This window comes from Strix aluco, chromosome 3 (assembly GCF_031877795.1).
Source record: "Strix aluco isolate bStrAlu1 chromosome 3, bStrAlu1.hap1, whole genome shotgun sequence".
Lineage (NCBI taxonomy): Eukaryota > Metazoa > Chordata > Aves > Strigiformes > Strigidae > Strix > Strix aluco.
In genome coordinates, this window is record NC_133933.1 from 24,596,975 (window position 1) to 24,612,579 (window position 15,605).

The window sequence follows — 15,605 nt, forward strand, 5'->3', positions numbered from 1 at the left end:
GTTTTTATACCAGTTTTTGTGCGGGGGAAAAAAAGGCATAGTTCCACACTGTGCGTGTGCTGTGGAATCTTTGTTGCTGCTATTTTTCTGTCAGATAGCAGAAAAGTGAACGACAACTAGATGGCGCAGTTGCTACCCGATAACACAGAACACATGGGGTGTAAAATACTATTGTTTTTAGATGCGATGGTTTTGAAGATGATTCTAGTGTTTTCCTTAAGTATTCATTTGCCCTACTAGTAATTTTTGAGAATATGAATAATCTTATGTCAGTTAAACACTGTTCTATTAGTTACACTAATGATTGTTCTACATTAGTGTTGACTTCTTATGAACATGAAGCACATGGAATTTTAGAACACTTGTTGGAGTTGCTCATTGCTCGTTTTTACTCTTTGAACATGGTCAGGCTCTGTAGTAATCATGAAGTTGGCAGATCATTTTTCACGACCACCCGCTGCTCCTTTTGTTTTGTTGTGTGTATCAGTAATACTAGCTCTTGAAATTCCACAGCTCTAGTGTCACTAATAAAACAAACAAAAATTCAAATCAGACCTTTGTTGTCTGATTTTCTTTTTCGGACTTAAGCAAGTAAGCAGTCACAATAGAATATTTATGGAAAACATAAAGGTACATTTAAATTTTAAACAATATATAGAGACATTTTGAATCTTTATGCCTTAATTATTTCATGGCCTCAGCTCAGCATAGTTTTATAGTCTGGTGGCTCTCCAGATAGCAAATAAGAACAACAGAGTTGTTCTGGGACAGGTCAATTGTGCAGCAGACTTACAGTATAATTATAGAACAGAAAATCTAAAAAAATTCTTTCTCGTAATACATTTATGTCAGGGTAATTTTGTAATTATTAATATTTCTTGTTCCTAGTCCAGTGCACCATGTGTCCTTTTCATTGATGAGATTGATGCAATCACCCCAAAAAGAGAAGTTGCATCGAAGGACATGGAGCGGAGGATTGTTGCTCAGTTCCTAACTTGTATGGATGGTCAGTTTCAGAAACATCTGTACTAAGCTAAACTTTCTAATTATCAGGCTCACTGTCTACTTTCCTTCAGTAGTGACTCCTGGTTAATGTCGTGGAGATAGTGGTAACAGTTTTTCATGTTTTGGCACAGTTTACCTGATGGGTGCTGGGAAGATTCTAATAAATTTGAGAGGATGTTACTACATTATTTTCATACTGGTCTGTACAGCATTATATAAGCCTGTCTGTTGTATAAACAGATATAATGGGAAAATGTGTCAAATGTCATTTGAAATGCTTATTTTTGCTTGATTGTGCAAAATGCAAGTTGTAGGTGGTAGAAATAAGGATGAACAGCAGTGTAGTATGACTGTTAATGTCTGCTGTTCTGAGTATTACTGTGTGCTGCAGAAACAGTCCCGTGGATACCAGAACAAAGTGGAGATGGTGAGTATGAGTGCTAACTTCCTTCCTTCCTTCCTTTAGACTTGAATAATGTGGCTGCCACTACCCAGGTCCTTGTTATCGGAGCAACTAACAGACCTGACTCACTGGACCCTGCACTGAGGCGAGCTGGGAGATTTGATCGAGAAATTTGTTTAGGGATCCCAGATGAAGCAGCAAGAGAAAAGTATGTTTTACAAAGTTTAAGTTTCTTTTTGATTAATTAATAAGGAAATAATGTGTAAGTTAACATACAAATTAAGGAAAAGTATTTTATTTTGTTTAGTCCTATTTGTGCCTGTACACGCCTCTGGATCAGCACACACTGAAAAGTGCAGAAGACATTAAGTGTGCATTTACTCTTTGTCTTGGTAGCTGTGTCTACACTTGAGATGGTTTCCTTCCTTGTGTGCAAGTCTGCTTTTAGCATTACGTTAATGGGTTTTCAATTGCCTTAACAGTGTAGATGATGGAATTAAATGTATCTTTTCTGTTGTTCAGGAAGTTAACATCCTGTCTTTGGTGCTCCCTATGTAACTATTAAATTAGGAACATAAATCAAGCACATACCTTAAGCAACAGGCCTAGATTCTTTCATTCCATTCCTCGTGGAAATACACCAGTCCAGTCATTAAGCTGAGCTGCCATCATCCTGTTTTGTGTAACTGGCCCTTTTTACTCTAAAGATCTGTGACTGTCAGACTAGGTTAAAAACCAAAAAAAATTTTGCTTTTTTAACTAAAAAGGAACTGCTACTTGTTTCCACAACAGCAGAAAACACAGAAAGGGAAGTGTGAAAACAGCTGTGGCTTGTCTTCCTACAGGAAGGAAAGAAAGGTTAAAGGATAAGTTTCTTCTAGCTCAACTAATCTTATTTCTAGGTTGAAAAAGCAAACTATTCTGCTTGCAGTATTGCTTACTTCGTGTTGTCAGCCCTACTGGCCATTATTCTGCCCTCTTTTTTTTCCCCCCCTTCTGGCCATGCCTCCACTTTTTTATTTTCTTCTTCCTCCAGATCTACTGCCCTGTAGTAATTATGGTTAATTCCTCTTGGTTGTGGGAAAACATGCAGAAGGTTAGAGATAGAACTAGAGAGTTGACTGATGAGATTTCTTATTCTATGATGTTTCTTGGGTTCATGTTTAAAATATGATATTCTCAGAAATAGCACTGTTTCAAAGGATGGGAGTTGTGAATGGGTAAGCCATCACAGTGTGTAGAGATTTTTCACAAGTTAGAATATAGTCACATTTGTTCATATTATTGTTTTGTGCAATTGTTTGTATTCGTGTTCCTGGAGGTGTAGGCCTACAGGAACTGTTACTTTCTTTTTTAAATTATCCCTTCCCCCCCACCGCTGCTTTTCTGGTTTGTTTTTGTTTGGGGGCAGGTAGTTGGGGGGGGGTGTTTTCTTTTTTTTAAAATAAAAGGGTCATATAGAAACAGAAGTCCTTATAGTGTGCTGATTTACCACATGATAAATCAGTCTTGCTGAAGGCATGATTGAACTGCTTAGCTGTGGTTCTACAGCCTTAGAGGGTAGAGTAGGATGAGGAAGTGTACCTGGAGATCTTGCTTTACTTGCAGTGTTTTCCTGTGTGTGTATGAAGCACATGAAGGAAAATAATACATGTAGGACACAGATTTGGAATGAGCCATTTCCAGTTCTTAACTTTTTTACACTTTGAATCAGTTGGTTAGCTACAGCTGTTGTCAGGTTGAAAAATTCTTGAGAACTAAACTAATATCACTAATAAAGATTTAAGTCAGAGATGATGGAACTTGTTAGTGTGTGGGCAAACAGATGAAATGTATTATAATTTTAGAGTTTTGAATAGTTTAATAACTTGTTCTTTTCGTAACTTTTTTGTAATTACATTTCTTGATCTGGTAATAATTTAAACTAGTTTTCATTGGAACTAGAAAGTATATTAATAATCTTCACTTCTTTGGTTTGTGCTGCCTTTTTAAAATATTTTCCCACTGAAGTGATGTTTTGCTGTCCTAAACAAGTTGATATGATCCTTCTGCTCAGAGTTCTTCAGTGCCAGTATTTGTGCAGTGACATTGGTTTTTTTCTGTCTTTTTCTTACTATTCATGTAGTTTTCAGTTGTCCTTGGCTTAGAAGAACAACAGGAAGTCTTGGTAGACCTTGAAGGAGGTTTTTAAAGCTTCAGCCTTGATACAGAGTAAAACACCTCCCATTAAAAAAAAAAAAAAAGCATGAAGCATAGCACTTCACTGTCAGTTACATAGAGCTGTTTTGTGTTAGTGATGGAACTGCACATGCAGGTGTAATTCTAGCTTTTGAATGAGGATGAGGTGATGCACGAGGTGTACATGTAAGCTGTGTGTTGCTTATTGGAAATTTTACTGGGGACACAGGAAATATCTGCAGTTATATTCCACTGATAATGGTAGGGGAAAGATATACTGAAGATTAAAAAACAGAGCTCCTCACGCAATCTGATTTCATTTGCTCTTTGCAGAACAGTTTGTTGTGGACGTTCTTCAATAAATAAGTAAAAGTGGGATGGAACACTCTTTCATGTGGACTGAAAGAGACCTTAAATCAATGCTGTTTGTTTTCATGTAAAAATAAAAAAAAAGCCACAGCTTTGTCTTTATTTTGTTGTTATTTTTCTCTCTACTTGATTAGAATTCTTCGGACTTTGTGTCGAAAACTTAAGCTCCCGGAGTCCTTTGAATTTCATCATTTAGCACGGCTGACTCCAGGTTATGTAGGTGCTGATCTGATGGCACTTTGTCGGGAGGCAGCTATGTGCACAGTGAACAGGGTCCTGATAAAATCTGAGAAGCAGAAAGGGAAACACATACATGCTGCAGGAAACACAGCTGAAAAAAGCATGGAAATAGGAACAGACAGCCTGGTGGAAGAGGATACCAGACAACTAGAACTTCCTCCTAAGGTATTTGTTCCTTGAAGCATGTGCCTCTGATATCTTGAGCCATTTTATAGTTGTGAAAGTCATTGCTCATAAATTCTTAAACACCTATAGCTATTAAATTTAAATTTAGAAATATCAGCTCCTTAGCCAGAAGCTTAACTCCTAATGACCCGTATAATGGGTCTGCATAAGTGGCTTCCAAAACCCACACCTTCCAAAAGTCGTGTTAATGTTTTATACAAGGTGTGTTTTTTCCCTTGGGTTTTCTGTTGTTGTTTGTGTTGTGTTGTTTTGTTTTCTAGCAGACCAGAGGTTAAAATAGTGGCTATATCTCTCTTCTAAAGTCTATCAATTGTAAGAGGATTGTAAGAATATCATATTTACACTGAGTTTTTACCAAGCTTTTTGCTGTGCCCTCAGTGAAATACCTATTATGATGCCTGGGGCTCTTCCCTGACCTTGCATAGTTACAGTTAACCAAAGTCTTGAAGTATTTATACAGTCTATGTTTTTCCTCCAGCTATGTGATTACTTGGGGTAAATCGCATGTGGCGTCTAGTACCTATAGCAAGTTTGAGGAAGAAGTATCTATCCAGTAGAAAAGTTGGGTTAGCTATGTGACTTGAACTGCAGAGAAAGTATCTGTTAATGTGCACTACAGCTGGAACTCTGTCACAGAAAATAACGTTTCCAGTTCCAGAATTATTCTGTGGCCCAAGTAACATGCTGTGGTCAGTGAACCAGAACATCTTTATATAGCTTTCTTGGCCCTACTTCTCAAAATTTGGGGTGTGTATGTGCCTTCATTATGTGTAGGCTTCCTAAAGATTTGTCTGGAGAAGTAGAACAAAGTGATTCTAAATCCACATTGTACTCAGATTCTGGTTTTAGAAGGGCTGTCAAAGAAAACTGTTATTGTAATTAACAAAAACCAGTGTAAAAAGCATAGTAAGCCTTTGTATTAGAGTAACATAATCATACTGCATACCTCCCAGTGTTTCCTGGAGCCTGATGTAGCCAAAAGAAAGCGGGGAGGGGCAGGTAGTTGCAGCTTTTATCAACATCACCATGATCAAAGGGGTTATTGAGGATGAGGAAGTCTTAATCCTAACAGAGCCATATTTTGATAGCTGGCAGGAGGTTGACATAGTCTAATACAGGGTATTGTCATTAAAACCGTTATATTATGTTTATAATGGAAAAATAAACATACAAAACCTTTAAAAATCATTCACACAATTCAAGTAAACAAACCCAGTGGTCTAGGCTATTTCAGTGTTTCCCATAATGGCTCTGTTAAGAAGAGGAGGGAGGACTTAAAAGGAATATTGGGTACTATGAACACTTCTGTTTCTTTGTGATCAGTTTGTAGAGCTATCTTTGTTGCAACAAATAGGAAGTGATACTTTTCCCATATACTGGTGTAGGAAAAATGTGGAAACTTAAGTTTTTACTTCCCCCCCCCCCCCCCCCCCCACCTTACAATTAAAATCCTGGTATAGTTTTACTTATGGGGGGGCAGTATCAATTTGTTTTGATACTGCCTTTCCATATTAGAATTGGGCTATATTTCTGTTGTGAAGGTATAAAGTTCTTTGATCAAGTATTTTCTCAGATAGTTTCCCCAATGAGGAACTGATTGGAATGTACCTGCCTGGGGCACTGTGGTCTGCAAGGTGGGGACAGTGCTGAAAAATATTACCCTGTATCTCTATTCTGTCAGCCCAAACTTTATCAGGGCCTGGTTACAAAACCAGGTCTAATCACCCTGAGGAAATGAGTTGATGATTTGAAATCAGATTATGTTAAATAAATCTAGAAGTCTGTGTGTGTCTGTGTGTTAAGAGTTTTAAAGGTTTATATGAAACTGAACATTCCACAAATTCTTGAAATTGTGCTGCTCAGCAGAGTTGTTCACTTTCTCTTGAGAGCGATTTCTTATTAAAAAGGGAGTTAATACATATAATTAATACATATTTTGGAAATTTCAGCATGGAAAAAACTTTCTCCTAATCAGTGTGGGTAAAGCAGTAGGAAGAATTTGAAGACAAAATGCATGTGCTAGCTCTGTTTCCACAGTATCTAAATCATGACTGTAGCCTGTCGGCTCAGTGCTTTCACAAGTTTTAAAGGTACATAGTGTTCTCCTGGAACATTTTTATCATTAATGTTAATTTTTAATGTTAATACATATTTTATGTGTATTGTACATAATAATTTGCTTTTTAATAATTAATATTACAGTTGAAGGAAGTATTGCTTTGAAAAAGCCCTTAAAAAAATGGTTCTTAAAATATAATCCAGTGCTTAATGTTTTTCTCTCCCTTTCCTTGTACACTAAGGATGAATTGCAGAGACTTTTGGATTTGCTGAAGAAGCAAGACCCCTTGCCTGAGGAGCAGCTGCAGAAGCTGTGCATTGAGATGAATGATTTTATTGTTGCACTGTCATCAGTGCAACCCTCTGCCAAGAGAGAAGGCTTTGTCACAATTCCTGATGTGACATGGGCAGATATCGGAGCCCTGGAGGATGTTCGAGAGGAACTGACTATGGCAATATTGGTATGTCTTAACCTTACTTTCAAAGATTTTTTGCACTTCCCCCTATGCAGGAAATAAAACTATGCTTGTTTTTCAATATTTATTTTTAAGATATAATGTGCTGCCCATGAGTTATAACATGCTACAATCTAGAAACTTTGCAACATACTCATTTAAAATAGTCAGACTTCTATAATGTGCTTTCAAATTTGTTACAAGTCTGGTGCATGTATTTAACACTTCACTTACTGTGTTCATGCTTTCAGTTTTCAGTATGTTCATTATTGCTGAATCTTAAGTATTGGTACAAAACTTTTAGAATAACCTTAGTTACACAACTGCCACACAAAGAATTGGAGACTGGAAGGCTAGCAGTCTCGCTGCCAATCAGAGGGATACTTAACACTAACACCTTAAGATGAGAACTTAGGGAACTAAAATCTTTGCCTCTGTATAATGATACTTCTTCCATTTTGGGGTACTTACCAGTGCAAGATAGTAAGATGCTGACTGACTATTTATTCTTTTAGCCTACAAAGAATTGGAATAAAGAGCCTGCTTATGAATGATTTTTCATCCAATTGTAACTGAGAAGTTTCATGTTTAGTTTTTTGTCACAGATAACTACGATAATTTCTTTTATAGGCACCTGTGCGAAACCCAGAGCAGTTTAAAGCTCTGGGCCTGACTACTCCAGCTGGTGTCCTGCTTGCAGGGCCTCCTGGGTGTGGCAAAACACTGTTAGCTAAGGTAATACATTTTCTAAACATGTTTTAAAATACTGGAGAATCTTCTTGAAGTGGACGTTTTTGTAGGAATGACTGAATCTGGATGATAACTGCCAGAAGTTGGGCTTTTCTCACCACTTCTCATCAGAAAATTAAATTTAGGCCTCTGTGGTAAAGTTATTTGATTTTTCTTGTCATAAACTTACAATCTTGCTTGAATTGAGAGGGTATTACTGCAAAACTTGAAGGAATGAAATTGGTTAAGAAGAAAGTAGCAAAGATGGGAAAAACTCTATTAGATAACCACTTCTATGGAATATTTCACTGTAACTAAATAATATATTTGGAAGTAGCTTACACTCTTTTATGCATTTTTATTTATTATATTTACCTCACTGAAAATACTCTTGTTTTCCATCTCCTTGAGTATTTCAGTTCTTAGGATCTCCCCATGTAAATGCAGATAATCTTGCAGGTTTCCAGATTGTCTTCAAATGCTCTTATGTAGTTCAGTAACTCTTTAACTCCCATTAATTATTGAGAATTCTACAACTAATGTGGGGGAAGGAGGTGGGGTGTGAATCTGGAACACTGCCTCATTAAAGAGAGAGAACACCTTGCTACATTCCCTGCCCCTCTCCCATTCTTAATTGCAGATTAATTATACTTTGTACTGTTTTCTGTATTTTACAAACAGTTGAAAATTACGTTCCTTCACTTAAGTTTATCATTCTAAGGACAGAACGAAAGAAAACATGAGAAAAGTGTGTTTTATTTATATGTGTCTTTCCCTTTTTGATAGGCTGTGGCAAATGAGTCTGGACTGAACTTCATATCTGTGAAAGGTCCTGAACTGCTAAATATGGTATGCACTAACGATTGTGCTTTTGTTATTTATGGAATTCTTGTCCAAAGCTTGGGGCAAGCAAAATTCCTGATAATTGCACAACTGATACTGCTGCAACTGAAGTTGCCTCATTTAAACTTAAAGTTCTTAGCAGTGAAGTTATTCATGTGAAAAGGAAAAAGCTATCTGGGTAGTTTAAGTATATATCTTTGTTTAAATTACCTGGCAGATGGAGCCTTCTTGACTGAAGTAGGATTTCTAAATGACCAGCTACATGTGTCATTGCTTTTATGTAGATCAGGAAAAAGAACAAAAATTCAAATCTATGGTGAGAACAGTTGGTGATCAGTAACTGCAAATCAGCAGCTTTTACTAACCAAAATAAAATTTTCAACTTTCGGGTTCGGAAATGTGCTCTGCCAGTTGTTTCAACTTCTTAATGGAAGTTTGAAACCTTGGAAAGCAATGTGGTGTTTCAGTTGATGAAAGTGATTTTTAAAAATTTGAAATGTTAACAGATAAAAGTGCTGTAATCTGAGTTTTTGAAGCACTGGACTTAAAAGTGTTGTGATACGACTTTGGTCCTTTTAGAGTTAAGAGAATGTGTTGAATTGAGCACGACTGCTGCAGCCCACATCTCAGAAGACCATGGCAGTTTCCTATTTATCAGTAATGTGGAGGCTAAAACCAAAATACTGGATTTCATTATTCTTTTCACAACATTTTTTAAATGTGTACTTCAAGTACTGATACAGGCAGGAAATGTAACTCTAAGTTAATGAGGAGTCCTACTTCCTTGTTGAGTAAAGAGAAAATGTCTGGCTGTGATTCAGAGACTGTGTTAAGACATAAATTGTATCAAAACATGTTTATGTGGAAAAAATGAAGTGTTTGCATGTACAACTTGGCAACCCCCACCTCTGCAATTCACCATTCAAAGTGAAATTCTGGTTTACTTTTCAGTTCCTTACCACCAACTCCCCTGTCTTCAGGCAACTACTATATGAACTTCAGGTGTTCATTGTGTTCACATTACTCACTGGGTTTCTTTATGAACAGCTGAAGAACAACAGGATCCTTAATGAAGACTGTATTTGTTAATTCTCATCAGCAGAATGATGGCATGTTAGATTTATTCCCCAGAAAGTATGAATTCTACTAAACTCTGAATATACTGCAAACTGTCAAAAGTGAGCTAGTGACAACTAGTTCCCGTGTAAATCTTCATCAGTAAGGAAGCAGAGATAATAGACTGTTATCAGAAGTAAACTGATTAGCAGGTTGCATTTCTCCCTCGCAGAGCACCTCAAATAGTTTTTAAAACTGTGATTTTTATTTTTTTTCAAGCAAAATTTTCATGTCTTACATCGTTTCACTTTGTCATTTATTTTAGTATGTTGGTGAAAGTGAACGTGCTGTACGTCAAGTTTTCCAGCGTGCCAGGAATTCAGCCCCATGTGTTATATTTTTTGATGAAGTTGATGCTTTGTGCCCTCGGAGGTCTGACCGTGAAGTGAGTCTCTCTTAAAATATCTTGTGGCATTGTGCTAGCAACAGAAGTACCTGGAAGGGTACTGTGTTCAGTATCTCCCAAGAAAAACAATCTGATGGACTTTCTCATGTTTGAGGAAAAATATGTTGGTCAAATTTTATAAAGCTTAGTATTTTTTTAGTAGGCATATATAGAAAAAAAAATAGAGAGGATGTGCCTATATCCACCAACTTGCCTGTGTAGAGCCATAGGAAAAGGTGGCGTGCAGTTTAATAACGTGTTTAATTTATGGCCAAATCCTGACACCTGTATGCAATTATAATGCTTGCATGAAGCGTGTATTTATTTGAACAACATGAAACTGGGTCATGAAAATACTTGAAGCAGAAGCATAAGTGGAATGCATTAGAATTCAGAGCTATTCCACCTGTGAAGTTTCTTCTGTCCTGATTTTGTTGTTTTGGAATAGGAACTGCCTACACCTAGGATTAACTTCTGCTTTTGGCGGGGTGATGTTAGCACAAACTGTTGTCTGTGTGTTGGAAGGAAAGCTGCTCTGTTTTTTATGCAGAGGAGGCACACCTGTTTTATGATACTGTTCTGATGCATGTATGTCCATGACTGAAAGAAAAGATGCTTTCATGAGAACAATACTGTTCAGATATTGCTATCAATTACTTTAACAGAAAGACTGTGGTAGTTCCAGGTCATAGAGAGAGAAATTTGATCAACTGTTTCTGAATCGTACTTTGTCTTCTGAGTTTGCATACTTCACTTCTTAAGAAAGATAGCCAACCTGAAAAGTTCAGACTTGACTTCTTGCATGTCCTGAGGTGGTGGTTCTCACAGAGCCATAAAAGAAGGTGGCCAGTAAGAGGCACTGCAGTAGGCATAGGTGGTAGCCAAAGAGGGGGAACAAGTGTGTGTTGGCCTCACTATATTTCACTTCTGTGGCAGCAGCTTGTTGCCTAGAAGCCCACCCCTGCTGTTCTTTACAGACTCCTTTAACCATGTAGAGGTACTGTCTGGGCAGGAGACTAGTGACTTTATTACTCAGTCTGTGATACTGGTGACAATCCTTGGGATTCATAATTGAAACTCAGGGGTGTCTGGTGTTTCCGCTGGCTTTTTGAGACCTATGTGCATTTTCACCACATATTCTAATTATCCATAGGTGGATTTATGGTTTTGTATGTTTAAAATAGACTAGTAACACATAGAACAACATTCTTCAAAATCATCAAACAGTTCTACTGCATAATTGAACTCTTGTTCTTCAGCTCTTGTTCTTTTTCTCTGTCTCCCCTACTCTAGAATGAAATTCAGATTAAGCTGTTGAGTTTGGTTATAGGATGTCATTACTATGGAGTTGTTAACTGTTAGATGGTATTTAAGTTGTTAAATGTTATTTAACTCTGAGTAGCTCACCTGCTGAAGCTGTTGTTTTGGAGATTTAAATATTTGGTGAACTTCCACCCCCCCCCTGCCAAAACCTGAATATTGAGAAGTTTTGGGTGTTCTTGTTGAGCTAGATGTGAGAATGATAAATATAAATATCTATCTGTACTTCTTCGAGTCCTTCATTTTTAATGGGAAAGAAAAGGTTTGCCACATGTTAAAATGTGTGGCAAGTGTATAGGTAGCATGAATTAGGGGTGGAAACATACTAAGAATATGATAGTAGAATGCAGCTGCACTGAAAGTATGAAAAATAAACTTTTTCTCTGAGTAGTAGTTCAAGGCAGAGAGCTAGTAGATCTTTTGTTTCTTTTACTTGGAAATATTCACATTCCCACTGTTTCCTCAATTTTGTTGACAAATTTCTCCTTTTAAAGTCAGGAGCCAGTGTTCGAGTAGTTAACCAGTTACTCACAGAGATGGATGGTCTGGAGAATCGTCAGCAGGTTTTCATTATGGCTGCCACAAACAGGCCAGGTAAGGACCCAAAAATCATAGACAAGAGGAATTAGATGTCTTTGGTTCTCTTCTGATGAAATCATGTGTTATTACACAACTGAATTCTATAACTAACCTTGTTCTGTGCTTAAAATTACAGTGTCTCCTCAAATCCAAACCTGTTCTGATCAATTAATCTGTTTCACATTCTTGTGACAGTGTGAGATAAAGCAACATCTTTAAAATGTGTCTTAATTAGCACCTGATACCACTGCTGTAAAATGCTTTGAAAGACCTTTGAACTGGACATTGGATTATCTCACTGGAACATAAAAGAACGGAAGAGAACTAAAACATAAATGATATATATTTTGCTGCTTAAATTGATTTTTCTATCCAAAGCAATGTTAGTTTTCTGCTTTTTTTTTTTTTTTTTGCCTTGAGGCATCTGTCTCTTAAGTCATTTTTCCACTTGCTTATCTTTTGCTTCCTGCACTTCATGTTCCAAACTCCGTTCCCTCAGCCTGAAGTTTTTCTGCTGTTCCCTCATGTTCTGTCAAGCTCTGATATTCGCAGCTGTCTGTACTCCCTTGCTGGTTCTTCAGTTTTTGGTAGCTTTTGCAATTCCTGCAGCATCTTCTTAGTTAAAAAGCTAAATACTGACATTACTTTACAACCATCATGTGTTTTACAACCAACTTTCTGCCTCTCTTTTTTGTATTGTGGAGAAGTGTTGTGTTTTATACACAGCAGGAAACTTTTCCTGTATTTGAACTCCATCTAGAAGCTGAGAGTTAGAAGTAGAGGAATTGGTTGTCAGTATAGAAAGAAATGTACGCATGAAGATGTTGCACTTCCTTGGCTATGAGCATTTTTCTGAATATTGCAACTGAAATGAAATACAGGGTTACTAGTCTATCTTGGTTTTACCAAGTGGATACCGGAATTTTGGAAAGACCTTTGCACCTATAGCATGTATTTAGCAAATTACTGGTAATGACAGGAGACAGTTGTTTCATACTTGCATGTATTAAGTAAGGACAGGATGTAGAATTCTGATGAGAAATGGCTTAATGGAGATATAGAAGCATAGCTACTTTAGATATAAATTTTAAGATGAAAAAGTTAAAATGCTTGACAGATTGCTTGGGTCCTATACATTATTAAGGAAAATTTGTTCTCAAATCACCTAAAATAGGCAGCTGTGAGGTGTCTTTGTTTTTTTGCAATGGTCAAAAAAAGTCAAAGATTTTGAGGAAAATTTTCCTCTTGGGTTCTTTGAACCATGACAGACTATCAAGCCTTCTATGTGGTGAAGTATGAGCAGTAGATGCTTAAATCTCTATCTGCTTGTAGAAATTCCTTGATTTAAAGTGATAAGTGTTCTTGGCATGAGCTTGATGCTTCTGACCTATCTAATCCAATGTAGAAAAGAGAATAAGGTTATACAATGTAGCACATCTATATATAGATACAGTTGGATGCACCCAGGGTGTTAGGACTAGTGTCAAGTTGCCTTAGGAAAGAGATCTCTGGCTAAACTAGTTATGCTAGTGTGAGTATTTATATCAAGCAGCCTTATTTGTTAGTGTGTGGCAGCTTTGTCCTAATCCCTAGCATTTCTGGGTTTAGATTTACACTGATTCAGTACCTGCTTATGGGTCTTATTTTCCTGCATATATGGAATAGACATCTGTGTAATGTTAATCCATCCCTTTATAAACCTTATACTGGATGCAGTTTTATGTTGGTATAAAGTACCTCTGTAACGGTTGGGGGATTATTTTTTTTTTTTCAGTTTTAAAAAGTCACTGTTGCCTTGTTCAGCTGCAGTGGTAGATTTTACTATACCAGAATAGTTAAAATTACAAAACTTTCCTGAGTAATGGGGGTTGAACTAGTATTTGAGGGAAGCTGAGAGATTTGTAAGGCATGAACTTGGCAGTGTATTACTAGCCAGTGACATTGATGAAAAAAGGGAATTTGAGGTAAAAATACCAAAGATAAAGAAAATGCAAGGGCACTGATTACGAATATAATCATCAAATTGAAGGGTATACGTGTATCTGCAAATTCTGTACATGGAAATTTATTGTATCATGATAAAGTAGTTGTTATGTCAACACGATAAAATAATCTTTTCTGAATGGCACAGCTTGGCAGATCCAACTTTTGCTAGAGGAGGCAATTATCTATGCAGTTTGGATAGGATGGATCACTTGCTCCAGAAGGATATCAGCTGTTGTACACATAACACTTTGGATAGATTTAGAACTTTTGGTGTGTTATCTGCATTTGTCAGTGTGAAGAAATACAGTTTCCAATTGATGTAGCTTTCATCAGAACAACTTTTACTGAAGTTGTGGTTAAATTGGGGAAATGGATTTTTTTTTTTCTTTTGTGTAGTTTATTCACTGGTTATGGGTCTCAGGAAGAGTCAGTGTTCACCAAATTAAATTTTGCTAGTATGGTGTGGGTGCTTAATAGGAGCACACTGCAGGTAGTCTGTGCTAGTAAAGCACTCTCACTGCCCTAAGAACAAAATGTCCGAGCAGAGATCTGTAGGAGAACCACAGCTTATACTGGCTAGTATATTTAAATGATTCCTGCAAACAATAAAAGTTGTGGTGCCTGAAAAGCTCTTTTGCTTGTATGTCTGGCATTTGTATGAAAGATTTTTCTGTCATAGTTATGCTGAATAGATGTGCTGGGGGGCTGTGTAATGTAAGTCTAAATAATATATGTGTCCTAGCAGAACTTCCTGAAATCTTTCACTCAGCCAGTATTGTGCAATGTGAGATCTCATCTTTTTTAAACCCGTGTTAGTATAATTTAATGGGAGAGAAAATGGCTTTTCAAGATGCTTCCTTTTTAGAGTGGTTGCATGCATGGTAGCTTTTATAGTTGGTTGCTGGTACTGTTAGTGCATGCTGTCAGCACTGTAGTCTCAGAAACTATTGTGCCAAGAGTCTTATCTCATAAAAATAGTATTATTATTATAAAGAATAATATTACTAGAAGCGGGGTAGCAGTGGCTCCACCAGTTTTGGCATCAAGGTATGTTCCTGGCACGGTTGTTCTGGTAAGGTGTTAGCCCCTGTGACAAGGTGTTATTGTGAAATGGTGGGTTTATATACCCCATGGCCGAAGACTGCCAAATTCTTTTTTTATAATAGACTCTAAGGACTTGGAACACTCTAATTCCCATTTTGCTAGGAGGGCAGGCACAATAGATTGGTTCCTTTGTTTATTGTGTACAATCTGCAAGTGGTAATTCTTGTTCTGGCAGTGCTGAAATAATCTGTCCTTAAAAGCAGGATATTTGAATGGGTTTTGCATTTACTGAGTGACTTTGAAAGTCCTCTGTAGATCTTTCTTGACTACTGCTAAATTAGCAGGGATGCAGTATTCCCAACTCAATCTATTTCCACCTAAATGCAGACCCAATGCCAAACTTTGTCTGAAGAGGATTAAACTTTTGAAGCACTCAATGTCATTAAAAAGAGAGAGGAAAAAAGAGGCAGAAATGTCATGTCCTGTTAGAAACTTTATAGGTCAGAATAATTATATTCTTTTTCAGTCTACTTCCTTCCCCAAATCTGAGACTAAATTCTTACAAAACCATCAAGCACTACTGTTAACTAAGGTCTGTAATTTCCCACAATTTTCTAGTTACCAGTGTGAGTTTCAGTATTGGTTACTGCTGCTTTTTGGTCTTTTCTTACTTGCCCAGGCTTTGAACATTTATAAACTCTTTAGAGAA

The 15,605-nt window shown here is 37.0% G+C and overlaps 1 protein-coding gene across 4 annotated transcripts in view; it reads left to right on the top strand.

The window, feature by feature from the left end:
- Positions 1–15,605, top strand: part of NVL (nuclear VCP like) — a 40,656-nt gene that overhangs the window by 10,120 nt on the left and 14,931 nt on the right. For all 4 annotated transcript variants that reach the window (XR_012622415.1, XM_074817803.1, XM_074817805.1 and 1 more), the window contains exons 11-18: positions 889–1,006; positions 1,472–1,616; positions 4,090–4,360; positions 6,682–6,900; positions 7,525–7,629; positions 8,410–8,472; positions 9,848–9,967; positions 11,782–11,881. Coding sequence is in view for 3 of the 4 variants with exons in the window: in XM_074817803.1 (XP_074673904.1) it covers positions 889–1,006; positions 1,472–1,616; positions 4,090–4,360; positions 6,682–6,900; positions 7,525–7,629; positions 8,410–8,472; positions 9,848–9,967; positions 11,782–11,881 (1,141 nt within the window). In the remaining variant the exon portion in view is untranslated. The remainder of the gene's footprint in view (positions 1–888; positions 1,007–1,471; positions 1,617–4,089; positions 4,361–6,681; positions 6,901–7,524; positions 7,630–8,409; positions 8,473–9,847; positions 9,968–11,781; positions 11,882–15,605) is intronic.